At 29.7% G+C, this 14,108-nt stretch overlaps 2 protein-coding genes across 5 annotated transcripts; one reads left to right on the top strand and one right to left on the bottom strand.

The window, feature by feature from the left end:
* Positions 1-1,818: 1,818 nt before the first annotated feature.
* LOC114405339 (probable aldo-keto reductase 1) lies at positions 1,819-8,021 on the bottom strand. Its single transcript, XM_028367918.1, has 6 exons — positions 8,008-8,021; positions 6,312-6,398; positions 2,721-2,781; positions 2,513-2,623; positions 2,155-2,358; positions 1,819-2,006 (listed from the first exon to the last, which is right to left on the bottom strand). Exons 1-6 carry the CDS (start codon positions 8,019-8,021, stop codon positions 1,836-1,838), a joined length of 648 nt encoding a protein of 215 aa, XP_028223719.1. The 3' UTR covers positions 1,819-1,835.
* LOC114407720 (myosin-binding protein 1-like) lies at positions 7,700-13,392 on the top strand. Of its 4 annotated transcripts, none has more exons than XM_028370925.1 (4): positions 7,700-7,866; positions 8,334-9,555; positions 10,112-11,626; positions 12,953-13,392. In XM_028370925.1, the coding sequence occupies exons 2-3, from the start codon at positions 8,460-8,462 to the stop codon at positions 11,608-11,610; spliced, it is 2,595 nt and encodes an 864-aa protein (XP_028226726.1). In that variant the 5' UTR covers positions 7,700-7,866; positions 8,334-8,459; the 3' UTR covers positions 11,611-11,626; positions 12,953-13,392. The 4 variants fall into 4 exon arrangements, with proteins under 4 accessions (XP_028226726.1, XP_028226727.1, XP_028226729.1 ...); XM_028370926.1 differs by having other exon boundaries at positions 8,343-9,555; XM_028370928.1 differs by lacking the exon at positions 7,700-7,866 and adding an exon at positions 7,924-8,025 and having other exon boundaries at positions 8,343-9,555.
* Positions 13,393-14,108: the final 716 nt, after the last annotated feature.

The raw sequence follows: 14,108 nt of genomic DNA on the forward strand, positions 1-14,108 counted from the left end.
AATTTTGTTTTTGTCTCAACTTTTAAGTGATATAAAACTTTGTAATTATCTGAATCATTTGTTTAAAAGTGAAATTAAGAGTTGATGAATTTTTTCTTATTTTTATTTTTTATTAGTTAATGTTAGTTGTTACTTTTCTTGTTAGAATGTTAGTGGAAAGACTTGAACTCATCATATTTCCTCCCTTCTCCTTTAAATTCTTTTTAACCATCAAATCAACTTTATAATTTCTTTATTCTTAATTAATCATTATTTTCATAAGTATTCAATTATTTTTAATGTTCATTAAACTAGTATCCTGAGCTTTTATATTGTCTTTGATTAAAATATAATAAATAAATAACATGTTAATTTCCATGACAATAATTATTAGGTTAAAGAAAATTATTATAATTTTTCTTGAGAATTTTTCATTAACAACTTAAAGTAATGTTAACCTATAAAATTTTTTAATTAATTCAATTTAATGATCACGTCCTATATATGTATGTCATTTTGTATATTTAAATTAGCAATTCAGATTTATTAATTTTATATATATCCACGCCATTACATATATGTTAATTTATTTATATTATTGATGTCCTATATATTTATAATAATCATGTGATGAATTACGATTTTAATTAAAAAATTTATTATCATAATTTCTATTATAATAATGAGTATTTAATTTTAATTAAAAATCTTATCAATTCAACTATTAAATAATAAACTATGATGATAAAAAAAAATACAATATTATCTATGGAGGTGTGTTGGCAACTTTCTAGGTAATTTTAGCATTTTCACTGAAGTGTCGAGTCCCTGCAACATCATCTATGGAAACTGCCTCAGAAATTTCTTTCATGCTGTCACTTTCTGGAAATTTCAGTGATAATGCACCGATGTTTTGATCCAGGTTCTTAATCTTAGTTGTTCCTGTAAAGGTCCAGGCAAAGTTGTAGTAATTAATTAATTATGCAGTCACGAACTATGACAGTTTAGTTGTAGACACATATAAGCATTGTTATATTTGATAATAAGAAGCATAGAAATTGGAAACTCCATGAATATAATGAACAACTTATATACAGCTTCAAGGAAATTGTGAACTATAATATAATATATAATTGAATCCTGATAAACAAGGATATAATAATTTGTAGTAGTTGTCATGTTAAGATATTTGATCGCTTTCTATATTTTAATTTTGTCACTCACCAGGAATAGGAACAACACCGTTGCCTTGTTGGAGTACCCGTGCTAATGCCAACTGGGGAGGAGTGCAATGATGTTTCTTAGCAAGGCTTTCTATTCGGTAATATATACTCTAGTTCTTCTCTATGTTCTCTGCTTGGAACCGGCGATGATGTGCAGTCTAACAAGTGCAATGGAAAAATAGCATGGATGGTACCTTTCATCGTTACTTTTGTTAAAACACACAAGTGTTTGCAATTTGGCAAATGCATTAGGCATACATATTGTGTAGTTATAAAATAGGAAAACAAATTTGCTCAACATTTAATTCAGGTTCAAGATAAATTAAGTGTTGACTATTATTATCTGCTAATTTTTTCACATCCAAAAAAATTCTACTTATTTAGCATAAACACGTAAATATATATTGTACCAGGATACGATTTGCAGGCACATCTTCCACAATTCTTTTGCCACCAAAAAAGCCTCGACCAAGAGGACTATATGGTACAATTCCAATGCCAAGCTCTCTGTATCAATAAAAGCTTTAACACAGTGACTTCATTGTAATATAAACACGTAGCTAGCAGACCAATATTTTTTTTTTAATTCTATTTCTGTACACTGTTTTCATGGAGAAGAACTTAATATAACCTTCAGAGAGGAATTATCTGGTCCTCAATGTCACGAGTCCATAGGGACCACTCTATTTGTAAAGCAGTGATGGGATAAACTGCATGTGCTCTTCTTATTGTATCTGGACTCGCCTCAGATAACCCAATATACTTCACTTTACCCTCTTCCACAAGTTTCTTAAGTTCACCTACCTATAATAACAGAACAAATTTATTAACTACATGTAACTAGTGTCTAGTGAGATGAGTCACGTGATGTCAGAATATGCACTAAAAAGTAACAAGTATGTAATAAGTTTCTAGCAATTTAGAAGGTGTATTAGAAGAAGGAATCCCGAACTGTTTCCTCTATAGGTACTGTTTGGTCCACTCTGTGCTGATAATAGAGATCGATGTATTCTACGTCAAGGCGTTTCAAGCTAGCTTCACAACACGATCGCACGTACTCTGGTGTAACTTTGACTTGTATAATGGGAAAATTCAATCCTCCAAGGCCAAATTTCGTTGCTAACTGGACCTTTTCTCTAGGCAAGTGCTTTAAAGCCTGCTCAATATGATCCATTTAAACACAATTACTATTATCTAAGATGGATTATATAATGAAATAAATAACATATTACTTAAGAAAAAGATAAAAGCACGTGTTAAGGTATTTTACTTAATTAAAATTTAAGGCAAGGATGCAAAGAAATGGTTGCTTTTCCGAGCAAAACTTGGTTAGCGTTGGCTAGAGATATGCCATCCTCATTAGGAAGTGGACCATTATAGACTCCACTAAAGCTCATAGAGCCAAACCCCAACTTTGAAACCTGTTGAGAGAGAGGAATAAAAAACGGTTTCTCAAAATAATGAATTGAAATCGAAATAGGATAGGATAAATTATAGAGTATAGAGTTAATATGATACCTCAAGGCCTTGAGTTCCAAGTTTGACTCGAGGAATATGCACACTCTGCGCATTAGCCAATCTATTTCAATGCTTAGTATGAGCCACAATTACAAGTTTATTGGCTGCATCCATTACAAGAAGGTTTAATTGGGTAGAAGCTGGAATCTTGTTATCTTTGCAGGAACCAATTAATAGCAAACCCTGGGATTTGAAGAGTTTCATCTTTCTTATTCTCAGAACTTCAACTGTTTATCAGATTATTAAAGTAATCTCTCTATTATGGTGTATATGGCGTCCAAGGAGTGAAAATTGTGGAAGAGTTCGTTTATCACTTCACTTGGCAAATGGCAACACAGCATATTCAGGGTGGAAATGTTTATTTTGTTGGCAGAATGGCAGCACATGAGTTCAACAACGTGTTGATTCTATTTATTTCGTTCGTAGACAAACAAATTAAATTATCTATTGTTTATGAAGGATGTCTAAATTTTATATTAATTAATCAATATAATTTGATTTGATTCCTAATTGTATTCAAACTTTGATTATGAATAATATCATATGAAGACGTTCTAGTTAAAAATATATATATGGTATTAGCATTTCTTAAACTATTGCTAGCTTTAATTACCTGATGTTAGTATTAGCAATTTATATTATGATACAATGTTATTTTTAACTTTTGGTAATTTTAAAAAATTTAAATTTGATTAAATAATAAAGATGAAAAAATAAATTGAAAGATAAAATATTATAAAAAATTAAAAATGTTCTCATTGAGAAAAAAAAATTAATAACATTTTTATTGAGAAATAACTCTTAAAACATATTTATTCAAGATATCTATTCTAGTTTATATATATTTAAATATATTTTTTTATTAATCAATATCTAATGTATTTTTTTTGTACATTTTATAATTTTTGTGAATCGGTAAAAAGCAATGCATGTTGCAACGTTTTGCGCATTGCTTTGAGAATGAAAGTTTTTGCCACAAGTGTCACCTCTCTTACACGTGGTGATTGTTTCTTCTACCAACGACCTACCAACGACTAACTTTTTTATTATGCACACAAATATAATTCATTTTAATTTTTACAGTTACTTAATACATTATTTATCAAATTTGTATTTATCTTTTATTTTACAAATACTCGAATATTTTTTTAATCAAATGTAAAATAGTTTTCTTTCTCATTCGTTTAAAAGCTAGTTTCTAATTTTTATCTTATTGTTTTATAAAAATATTTAGCCCAACTTAAAAAAAAATACAAAAACTATACCAAACATATATTCTTTTACATATTACTTTTACTTAATGTCTATATATTCAAACGATCGTTTTTCAAGTAAAAGTATAAATAATCTTACTGTCATGTGTCGAAAGGGATGAAAATAGATCAAATCCTTCAATAAAACTTTTTTAACCTAGCTTACATCAACCTTGGCCTCCTTAGGCCCGGCCAATTTTTTTAGAAATAAATCACACCTAAACTTTTATAAATTTCTTAGTATTACTATTACATTAAAATTGTTATGATATATTACGATTTTGTAATTTTTTAGAAATAATATTAAGTATGTTGACCAACATAAATAATCAAATATATAAGTTTATTGAATGATAAATTTATATTTTATTTTTTATGTGTTAAGTAAGAGATTGTGTGTGTCTCAGTTTATTAGATTAGAGAATAATAATCGTGGTATGTAATTCAAGTGTCCTTGATTCAAAAAAAAAATGTATAAAGTAAAAATTAAACATGTATTTTTTTATTAAATAAATTGTTTTCTTTCATATGAATATGAGTTAAGTAGGTTAATAGATTAAGTCATATTTTTAAATAAAACAACTTAAAAATAAAATATATAACAAGTAATATGTCATTCCATTTAATTAAATAAAACCTTGTTTCGCCTAAGCTGTTTCCACTCCAACTTTCACGAATGGACACGCAAACGGGCACTGTATTTGATATGTGCTTGAGATCACGCCCCCCACTCCACATTAGCCGACATCTCCGTCTTGTATTTGTCATTTTCAACTTTTCAACCGACCATTAATTGTGCTTACGTTTCTTTAAAAAAAAGTTTGTCACATTATAAATAATATTATTTCCGTATTATTTCTTTAAATATTTTATCGTTAAATTAATACTTCAAAAGTATAAAAAAAATGTTACACCGATTAATAATTTAAGGATAACTCTAAATTCAATTCTAGTGATGTTTGGTCAGGTTAAATTTGATTAAATGTGTTCTACAATCAATCAAAATTTAACGGATTAGATTGGATTTGAGTATTTGTAAAAAATTTCAAAATTTAACCCAACTCAATCCCATTATAAGCGTGGCTGAGGATATGATAACAAAGGCACTAAAAAAAAATTAAATTATAATAATATTTGACTAATAGAATTAATTATTTTAATATTAATATGATATTTTTTTGATAAAAATAAAAGTATTGTATTAGTATGAGAAAATAAATAAAATCAAGATAAGGTTAAAAATAACAATTTAAAAAAGAAAAAAAAATCATGGGTGATTTAATTTAATAATTTTAAAAATTATATGAACCAAAATTAATATGTTTTATATTTAATATTTAATTTATATATAATAAAAAAATTAATTATATGATTTGAGTTGGGTCAGATTGAAAGAGTATAATTTGTTACCTAACCCATTTATGATTGGGTCTTAATTAGATTGAATTGAATTCAATCTAAACATGTAGAAGACCCAACTCAATATAATTGAATCAAATTGAGTCATTGATCCAGAATCATGAACACCCATATTCAATTCATATCTCCCTTAATTTATATGCAAAATATCCAGACACAACAATCATTAAATTAATTATTGAACCATGATAAAAGAAAGTCATATTTTTTATTGGTAAAAAATTTGAAATTTGATTTCTATAAATTTTCAAATAATTATAATTTTTTATTTTATTCTTTAAAAATCATATATAATCTTAATTAATGCTATGTACTAAGAAGTTTAACAAGAGATCTAACTTAGTTGATTGAGTAAAATGTTTATGTTACAAACTCTTTGGTATCGTGTTCAATTCTTCTGAATAAAAAAATTTACTATGAAATTTTTTACATTTTTAATTAATAAAAATTATTATATTTGGTAAGATTTTTAAGATAATCATTATAAAAAACAATAAAATTTTCATATATAATGATTTATTATTAAATAACAATATAAAAAACTTTTACATTGTCAATACTTGTATTATATTATTTATTCTAATAGACAAATAAGATTTGTTAAGTCAAAAGTTAGTTTATAACTTAAGATGAATCAAGACTCCTGATTATTTTTTATTAGATGCAAATAAATATAAATGGTAAATGTAACGTCTAATGCATCATCAAATTTTGATATGTTCTTATGGGTTCGAGATTCCAGATGATAGCAAACATAAGACATAATCTGATAAAATATTTAAGAGAAGCATTTAAGAAGATCATTTGATTCTCTATGTCTAAGATTCTCTTTGCAAAAACATTGTTTCACGATCAATCAAAGTTCTATGAAAAATAAACGAAGTCCAATATTTGAAAGTACCAATCATCATTGAAAGACGGGCTCTGCTTTGCATACCAGTTGCGACGAGCCAGAAGTGACTTTTTGTTGAAGTACTCAACACGACAAACTATAAGGGTGAACTTTCTGCATAAGGAAGATACATGCATTTAATGAAAGCATTAAATGTTCCCAACAACCATTATCATCAAATGAAAATCAAGTAAAGAATCTAACCAATGTGAGATAACAAACACTTGAAGATGAAGATTATAAATATTATAGCTTTGAAGAAGAAGAAGACACAAATCATATACCCTTTCATTCTTTATATAAAAACTTTATGTATATTGTTGTAAAGTTCAAAATCTCAAAACACTTTAAATATATTGAGATAAAAGACTAAAGGAGATTATTGTATATTCATCGGTAATAGGTTCATAGTTTAGTTAGTCAACAATCTCAAACAATATTTTTTTTTTATTTGTTTAGATCCAACAATAACTTAGGATAGAACAAATAATACTGGATTTTTATCAAGCTTGATGTAGAGCTTGATTGTGTAAGAATTAAAAGTAATAGTTGACAATACTTATATCCAGTATAAAGTTAGTGAAACTTGATAGTTTTGTCAAGAACTATACATAGTTTTAGTGATCAAGATGAACAAATATAAAATTTCTTTGTTTGATTTTTCTTGCTTTCCTTTAAGCTTTGTCTAATGAAAGGATGTGAATTTGTTTTTAAATTTAAATAAATATCCTATGTTTCCTAAAAACGTTTTTATATTATTTGATAGCTTTTCTAAAAAATCTATTATTTGCTCTTTACAAAGTTTTATTAGACAAAAACCTTGTTTTAAGTGAAAAAGGTTTTTAAAATTTTAAAATCACAATTCAGTCATTTATTTTTAAAATCACATTTTAATATATTAACCATCTATTACTTTTGGAAATAAATAATGATTATTACTTTTTTATTCATTATTTTTTAGGTGTTTATTTTTTTTAAACAAAATATTTTAAATTTTAATTAAACATTTATTTATAATTTTTTCCAGATGAAAATTTAAATCATACTTATTTTAAAAAATATTTACAATTTATAAAATTTAAATAAAATATTTATTAAAATCTAAAAATTGATTTTGAAAGGGAAGAAAGAAAGAGGAATATCTACTAAACTTGTTGGCATTTTAATATGTGAAAAACTTTTCTTGCTATCTAAATTGTAAACAAAGGTTTTTATCCTATTTTCTCGCCCTTTTTTAATGGATTTAGAGGGTTAATGACATGCTTTATTCTGTTCTTCAAAATTTGATTTTTCTAATGAAGGGGTATTTTCGGTATTTGCATATATGTTTTTTTCCTCTAATCTTTCCGCCAGTCCTTTACTGATGACTCAGTAGACATTTTAGTCCTTGTCGGCTTCTTATCTTTTTCTTTTCTTTTCCGCGCAAAAATAAAAAGAAGAAGAAAGAAAGTGAATGTGAATTGTGCGTGGATTTCCGTTGGAAAGTTGGTTACTTTGTTTGGATCGGTCTCTCACATTCTCCTGCTAATAACGCCTTATATTCTCTCCATCTCTAAACATTCGCATCATATCATACCATAAGGTATATTATTTTATTTATCTATTTCTATTATTGCTTTCACTTCCTCTAATAACTCCTCTTTTCTCTTTTAGTGCTTTATTTAATTATCTATCTTATATTACACTTACAAATTTTCGATTACGTTTCATCTCCTTAAATTACCTGCTGATGTTCATATTGGTAGGAATAAGATTTACGTTTCACTTTATTTCTCTGTCTTTACCCGAAAGTTTTATAGTACACCATGGATTTGCTTGGTATTGATTCATTAGTATAAGTTTATCATCTCAATCAAAATAAATTAATAGTTGTTCTAACTTCTTGCTTCAGTTTCCAATGCTTGATCTTGTTTTAAGCAACGTGTTTATGCTCCAATCCTGTCAATATATATATATATTTTTTTTTTTTAAATTTCAGATTATTGGATGAGGATTGCTAATAGATAAACAATATTTCTGATTTTGATTTACTTTTTTTTCCTGGCTAAGTGTGTTCAGTTTCTTCAACCGTTTGCCTTGAATTGTTCATATCATCCTGGGAAGAAGGTCAAAGTTTTTATCTGTTTCAACTTTCAGCAATCGGTTTCTCCTTTTGAAGCTGATTGAGTTTGGTGGATGATGGCTAACACTAAAATTTCATCTTCTGAGTGGCGTAAGCTCTCTCCGAGTGTTACCACGGCCTTGGCGTCGGCTTTTCTTGAATGGTTGCTGATTCTTTTCCTGTTTATTGATGCTGTTTTTTCTTATGTTATAACAAAGTTTGCTGGTTACTGCAAATTGCAAATACCGTGCCTGTTATGCTCAAGGCTTGATCATGTGTTAGGCAAAGAGAAAGGAGGATATTATTGGGACTTGATTTGTAGTGGTCATAAGACCGAGATCTCTTCTTTAGTTCTTTGTTGTGCACATGATAAGCTTGTAAATGTGCAAGGAATGTGTGAAAGTTGCCTCTTCTCTTTTGCTACCATCAACAAATCCAATGCTGAAACTTACAGGTTATTGGTGGGTAAATTAGGGGAGGGATCTGAGACCAGATTTGATCAGGATCCATTACTTGGTGAAAATTCAAAATGCTGTTCTTGTTGTAATGAACAATTGGTTTTAAAAGGCTATGATCAAAGGTTGGTAATTACGAAGTCAATTGGGTCTGGCAGTGCTGATTTTGATGGATCGAATGCTGTTGGAAACAAATTTCACAAGAAAAGAAGAGTTAAACCATTTGTATCATCCAGAGCTGCACACCTTAGAAATAAACATGCAGATCCTTTGTCTCATGTTGGTTACACCGAGCTAAAGATTACTTCTGATACTGAGTCTGAACCGGATGTTTCCTTATCTGATGATGATGGTACAAGCATACCAGTTCAGGGTACAGATGACACCAAGGAAGATATAGAGGTTTCATGTGAACATATGGAGCCTCACATCCACGATTCAAATGAGAATTTGGCTTTTGAGAAGCTAGGGACTTCAGCTTCTGGACTTCAACCATCATTATCAGAGTCAGGAATGCGATTAGAAAATATAGATGTTCATGGCACTAAATCTACAGCGACAACAGAAAGTAGAGATGGCTTGGCCAAACTTGATTCTCAGCAGCATGTTGAGAGAAATGATGTTTGTCCTTCCCCAAGAGAGCTTATTTTCTTTAATGAAGTCCCTGCATCATCAAATAAAATAGGAGTTCCTGTTGAAGTATCAAAGGAAAACTGTAAGTTATTTTTTGCGGTTGCTTTTATATACCATTTAACACTTGGATCTGAAGGATGGAGGGGTATGTTTTAGTTCATTACTGAAAGTTGATGAAAAGAGATAAGCTAGTTCTTAATGGCCAAATCATTTTTATAAATGAGTAAAAAAGTCATTATACCTTTTTCATAGCTGAAAAATATAGGCCTATTTGATTTGAGAAAACATTTTCTGCTTTCATTTTCTATTTTTACAAATCATTACCAAAATGTCTTCTTATTTTCACTATGTTTCTTGTTGTCAAAGATTTGTATGGAAAAGAGTGAAAATGGGATTTGGTTGTCACTTTTTCCCATCTTTAAAAAATGGAAATAAAATGGAAACAAGATGATATTTCAGTATCTATTTATGAAAACAGAAAACATTTTATCAATCCTAATTTTTCACTATTTTAAGTCTTCGGTAACTATTTATGAAAACAGAAAACATTTTATCAATCCTAATTTTTCAATATTTTAAGTCCATAAGTACCATGAGTATTTGTCCTGACATTACCTCTGGTCCATTTTTCTTTATAGATGATTTGACAACTGATGAAGTAGGGATAAAATCTAAGCAAAGAATAACCACAGACTGTGGGGGAATAATTGAGTCAGTTGATAAGCCAACAACATCTGAAGTAGGTTTAGAATCAACCCCCTTTTCTAGTGATATTGGTCAGCAAAATCCCAATTTACTAGATCTTGGCGATGCCTATAAGCTAGCTGTCAGTAACAGCAGAGGAAGACCTGGCATGCTTGTAGAGCATTGGCTTGGAAAGGATTCTACAAGAATTAGTGAAGATTTGAAGATATTGCTGTCACAATTTTCAGCTACTCGAGGGACTGATCTGTCCGTTAATGATATCAGTCCTAGATTGTCTATAAACAGTGATGAAGTGAAGACTTGTGATGTTTCTAACTCTGCTGGAATCCAGATACTTCAAAAAATGATTTCACTTGAGCGAAATGAATCTGGTTTGTCTCTGGATGGAAGCCTTGTCAGTGAAATTGAAGGTGAAAGCGCAGTCGACAGGCTAAAAAGACAAGTTGACCATGACAGGAAACTTATGAATGCTTTGTATAAAGAGCTGGAGGAAGAAAGAAATGCTTCTGCAGTTGCTGCAAATCAAGCATTAGCCATGATCACAAGGCTGCAGGAAGAAAAGGCAACATTACATATGGAAGCCTTGCAGTACTTAAGAATGATGGATGAGGAGTCTGAGTACGAAACAGAAGCTTTGCAAAAAGCTAATGACCTTCTTGTTGAGAAGGAGAAAGAGATAGAAGAGTTGGAAGCTAAGCTTGAGTTCTATAGGAAGAAGTTCCCTGATGAATCTGTGCTGGAAAACATGGTGGATACAAACTCTGAAATGAAGGTGAAAGATATTGGATTGGATCATTGCATTGAAAAGGATGAGAGTATCCTTGGAAAGTCGGTTACTGAAAATACCAATATATCTGACAAAGCTGAAGTTCTATCCACATCTCTGGAAAAACAGAATGTTCAATCTATAAAAAATTCCCCATTGGAGTTTCAAGATGAAAGGTTATATATTTCCCAATGTTTGAAGAAGTTGGAGAAGCAAGTTTACTTTTTCCTGAATATTCATCAATCTCAGGACAATTGGCTAAATTCTGAAAATGATGAAAAGGAATCCCTGGAAAACTGTGAGAACTTGGATAATAATATTCTAATTCAAGAATCTGTTTCTTCACCTAAATTAAATTTGGATAACATGGGTGATGATTCCTCATCCAAGGAACCTCCAGTTTGCAAGAAAATTGGTGAACTTGGATACAATGGACATAGCTCCCTTGCGCTCGGTGGGAATAATGATTTATCTTCTACTGGGAGTTTGGTTTCAGATTTTATTGGAAGGTTGCAAGTTCTTGAGGCTGATTTGAGTTTCCTTAAGCATAGTATCAACTTATCGAGCAATGGAGAAGAAGGACTTAAATTATTGCAGGAAATAGCTGGTCACCTACAACAATTGCGCCAGATTGGGATAAGAGAATTAGATCAACCTGTTGCTTGAGGCTGTTGTATATAAGGTCAGTAGTTAATGCTGAACGATTAGGCAAAAAATCAAAGCATCTCTTAACTCTATTTTCTTAAAATTATATTGATCTTATATGCTTTATCTGTCTGTTTGCACTTTGGACTAATTTACAAAAGAAATTTGTCCATGATAACTGTGTGCCCATGTTGTTTAGCATATTAAGTATGGAGGAAAATGTTTGACTAAGTTCGATATATGTTTAGTGACTGAAGCTTCTAAATTCTAATGGGAAAATTTCATTAACTTGGATAGGTAACGACTAACAAATAAAAAAGATTATTTTCTAATTGGGTGTTAATTAGGGGATTTTTTTTATGTTGTCTTATTTATAAAATTACTAGACATTTCTGAAAATTAAGAAATAATTAATAGCTGATGATAAATTTGCTGGCGAAGTGGGATTAATGCCATGATGACATGCAGTTGGATAATAAAGCAAATCAAGTCAAGTTGGTAGTTTCATCTTGAAATGTCGCTGCTGCTCTGTCCAAGAGCGAAAAGGATTACAGATGAAAGAATGATTCAATGCTGAAAGTTATGAATATTAAAATGCAGCTGTAGATTTAGAGGAAGTGAAGTCTTGTTTATTGAATAGTTTATTGCTTTAGTTAGTTGGTTTGTGTAATTGTTTATGCAGAGATCATGCGATCACGTATATGGATAGATTATAACTAAAATTTAACCACTATGAAATGAAAGGATGATGTGGAAAAAAAAACTAAAGATTCTAATCAATTTAAAAAGAAAATAAGAAATAAGCCGTAGAAGTGTTTCTTCTAGCCATTTTTTCTTAGCAATGAGAGGCAACAAATGAACGGGAAGATCATTAATCATATAATATCAGAGGTCATATTCTTGTTGATGCCTGCTGAACTTCACAAGTATGCTTCTTAGTTGTTTTCCTCATTACAGATATGTTCCACGTTTGTTTGCAGACCTATAAAAATGATACATATACAAAGAAATTAAGCTTGATTTTGTAAAGAAATCAAAATCCAACTAATTAGTGATTCTGGCCGTCTTATATGAAATCTTAACTCCACTACTGATCAAAAATAAAAAATCGTTACCCGATTTGTGTAGTAGTCTGAGACTGAGTTTTAGGAAACATATAACGTGGTGCAGTGTTCAAATATGATATATATTCGCCATTTAGAATGAAGAAGCATAGTCATGGCATCGTATTTGGTATCTATTGATTATTGTCATCTCAAGACAGGTTATTCATTCTATGCTGTTTACAATTTTGCATCAGATTTTACTATTTTAGTACATACAATTTTTTTTTTCTTACCTTTTGGATTTATATATTTTACAGATTCATACACTTATGATCGGATCTGCGACCAGGAGGAAGTTACATTGTGCACTATGTGAACCAGGTTACCAAGGCTGGTTGCAACTGTACAGTAACATAGCTTGCTTTCATCCAGGATATAAGAAAATAGGATTTTAAATAGTATTGAGTGTTTTTTATATTAACTTTTTTCCTTTTTCTCCCCCTGTCTTTTTATTCGGGGTTTCATTGAACGTTTTGCTGCATTGAGTTGACAAGGTTTTCTTTTATCTGCCCATTCAAATTTTCTTTTTACAATAAAATTCTCCCTTTGCCGTATTTGCATTGTAATTTGTAAATGAGTGAGTGCTTGTTAATTGGTGTTGTCTTCTTGTATTGGATTGATTAGTTTGGAAACAGAGTGAATTAACATCTGCGAGAATTTTATACATGGCCATGGGCGCTATTTGCTCCAGTGTTTATACTCGTGTCTGTTTATTTTGATTTTTTTTATAGAATTAATTTTGATGAAATTGATTTTAAATATAATTGATATATTTTACTAGATGTCTTTACTGGTAAAACATCTATACACAATCCCAATCATAGAAATTACCATAGTTTTAATTATATAAACCAAAAATTATATAGGAAACAGCTGATAGAGAAACAGGGGATCCTCTTCCTATTTCACTAAGCTAGGTTATTCACAGTTGACTAAGCAACCACATATTGGTCCCATTAAACAGACAGCTAATGCTTGAGTATTGATTCTTAAAGTTTGGGTTTAAGTCCTATTCAACCAAAAATCTAACTAATACGGTAAAAGTAAACTCTCATTTATATATATAATTCAAACATTATTTTTAATCATTATAAGATTTGAGTTGAGTCTTTCCCAATACTCTGCCAGTTCGCCTGTAGACCATAGTTATACGCTCCAATTAAATCACTTGATGAAGGCAGACCAGATACCCGAGTTGGTAGGTCACCTATTTTCAAATTATGCGGTCAAATTTTAAGTCGGTATTATTATTTAACCAATAATATGATACTGACATATTATCACAATTGATTTCGTTACACCTTAAAAGTATTTTTTAAATGAAATATTGCTTTCGTTTTTCAAAAAAAAGAAATATTTCTTTCATGTATTATTTTCATATATTCCTTTTCTATTAGAGTAATAATTTTACGA

The sequence above is a fragment of the Glycine soja genome, chromosome 3 (genome assembly GCF_004193775.1).
Source record: "Glycine soja cultivar W05 chromosome 3, ASM419377v2, whole genome shotgun sequence".
NCBI classification, from domain to species: domain Eukaryota; kingdom Viridiplantae; phylum Streptophyta; class Magnoliopsida; order Fabales; family Fabaceae; genus Glycine; species Glycine soja.

Bases quoted from the DNA above. Each gene is read 5' to 3' on its own strand.
- LOC114407720 (XM_028370925.1), top strand. From the start codon at position 8,460: ATGATGGCTAACACTAAAATTTCATCTTCTGAGTGGCGTAAGCTCTCT. The intron at 9,556-10,111 runs GTAAGTTATTTT...TTTTCTTTATAG, and splicing joins TGAAGTATCAAAGGAAAACT to ATGATTTGACAACTGATGAA.
- LOC114405339 (XM_028367918.1), bottom strand. The intron at 2,624-2,720 runs GTATCATATTAA...CTCTCTCAACAG, and splicing joins TTGGAACTCAAGGCCTTGAG to GTTTCAAAGTTGGGGTTTGG. The intron at 2,007-2,154 runs GTTCGGGATTCC...CTGTTATTATAG, and splicing joins CAGTACCTATAGAGGAAACA to GTAGGTGAACTTAAGAAACT.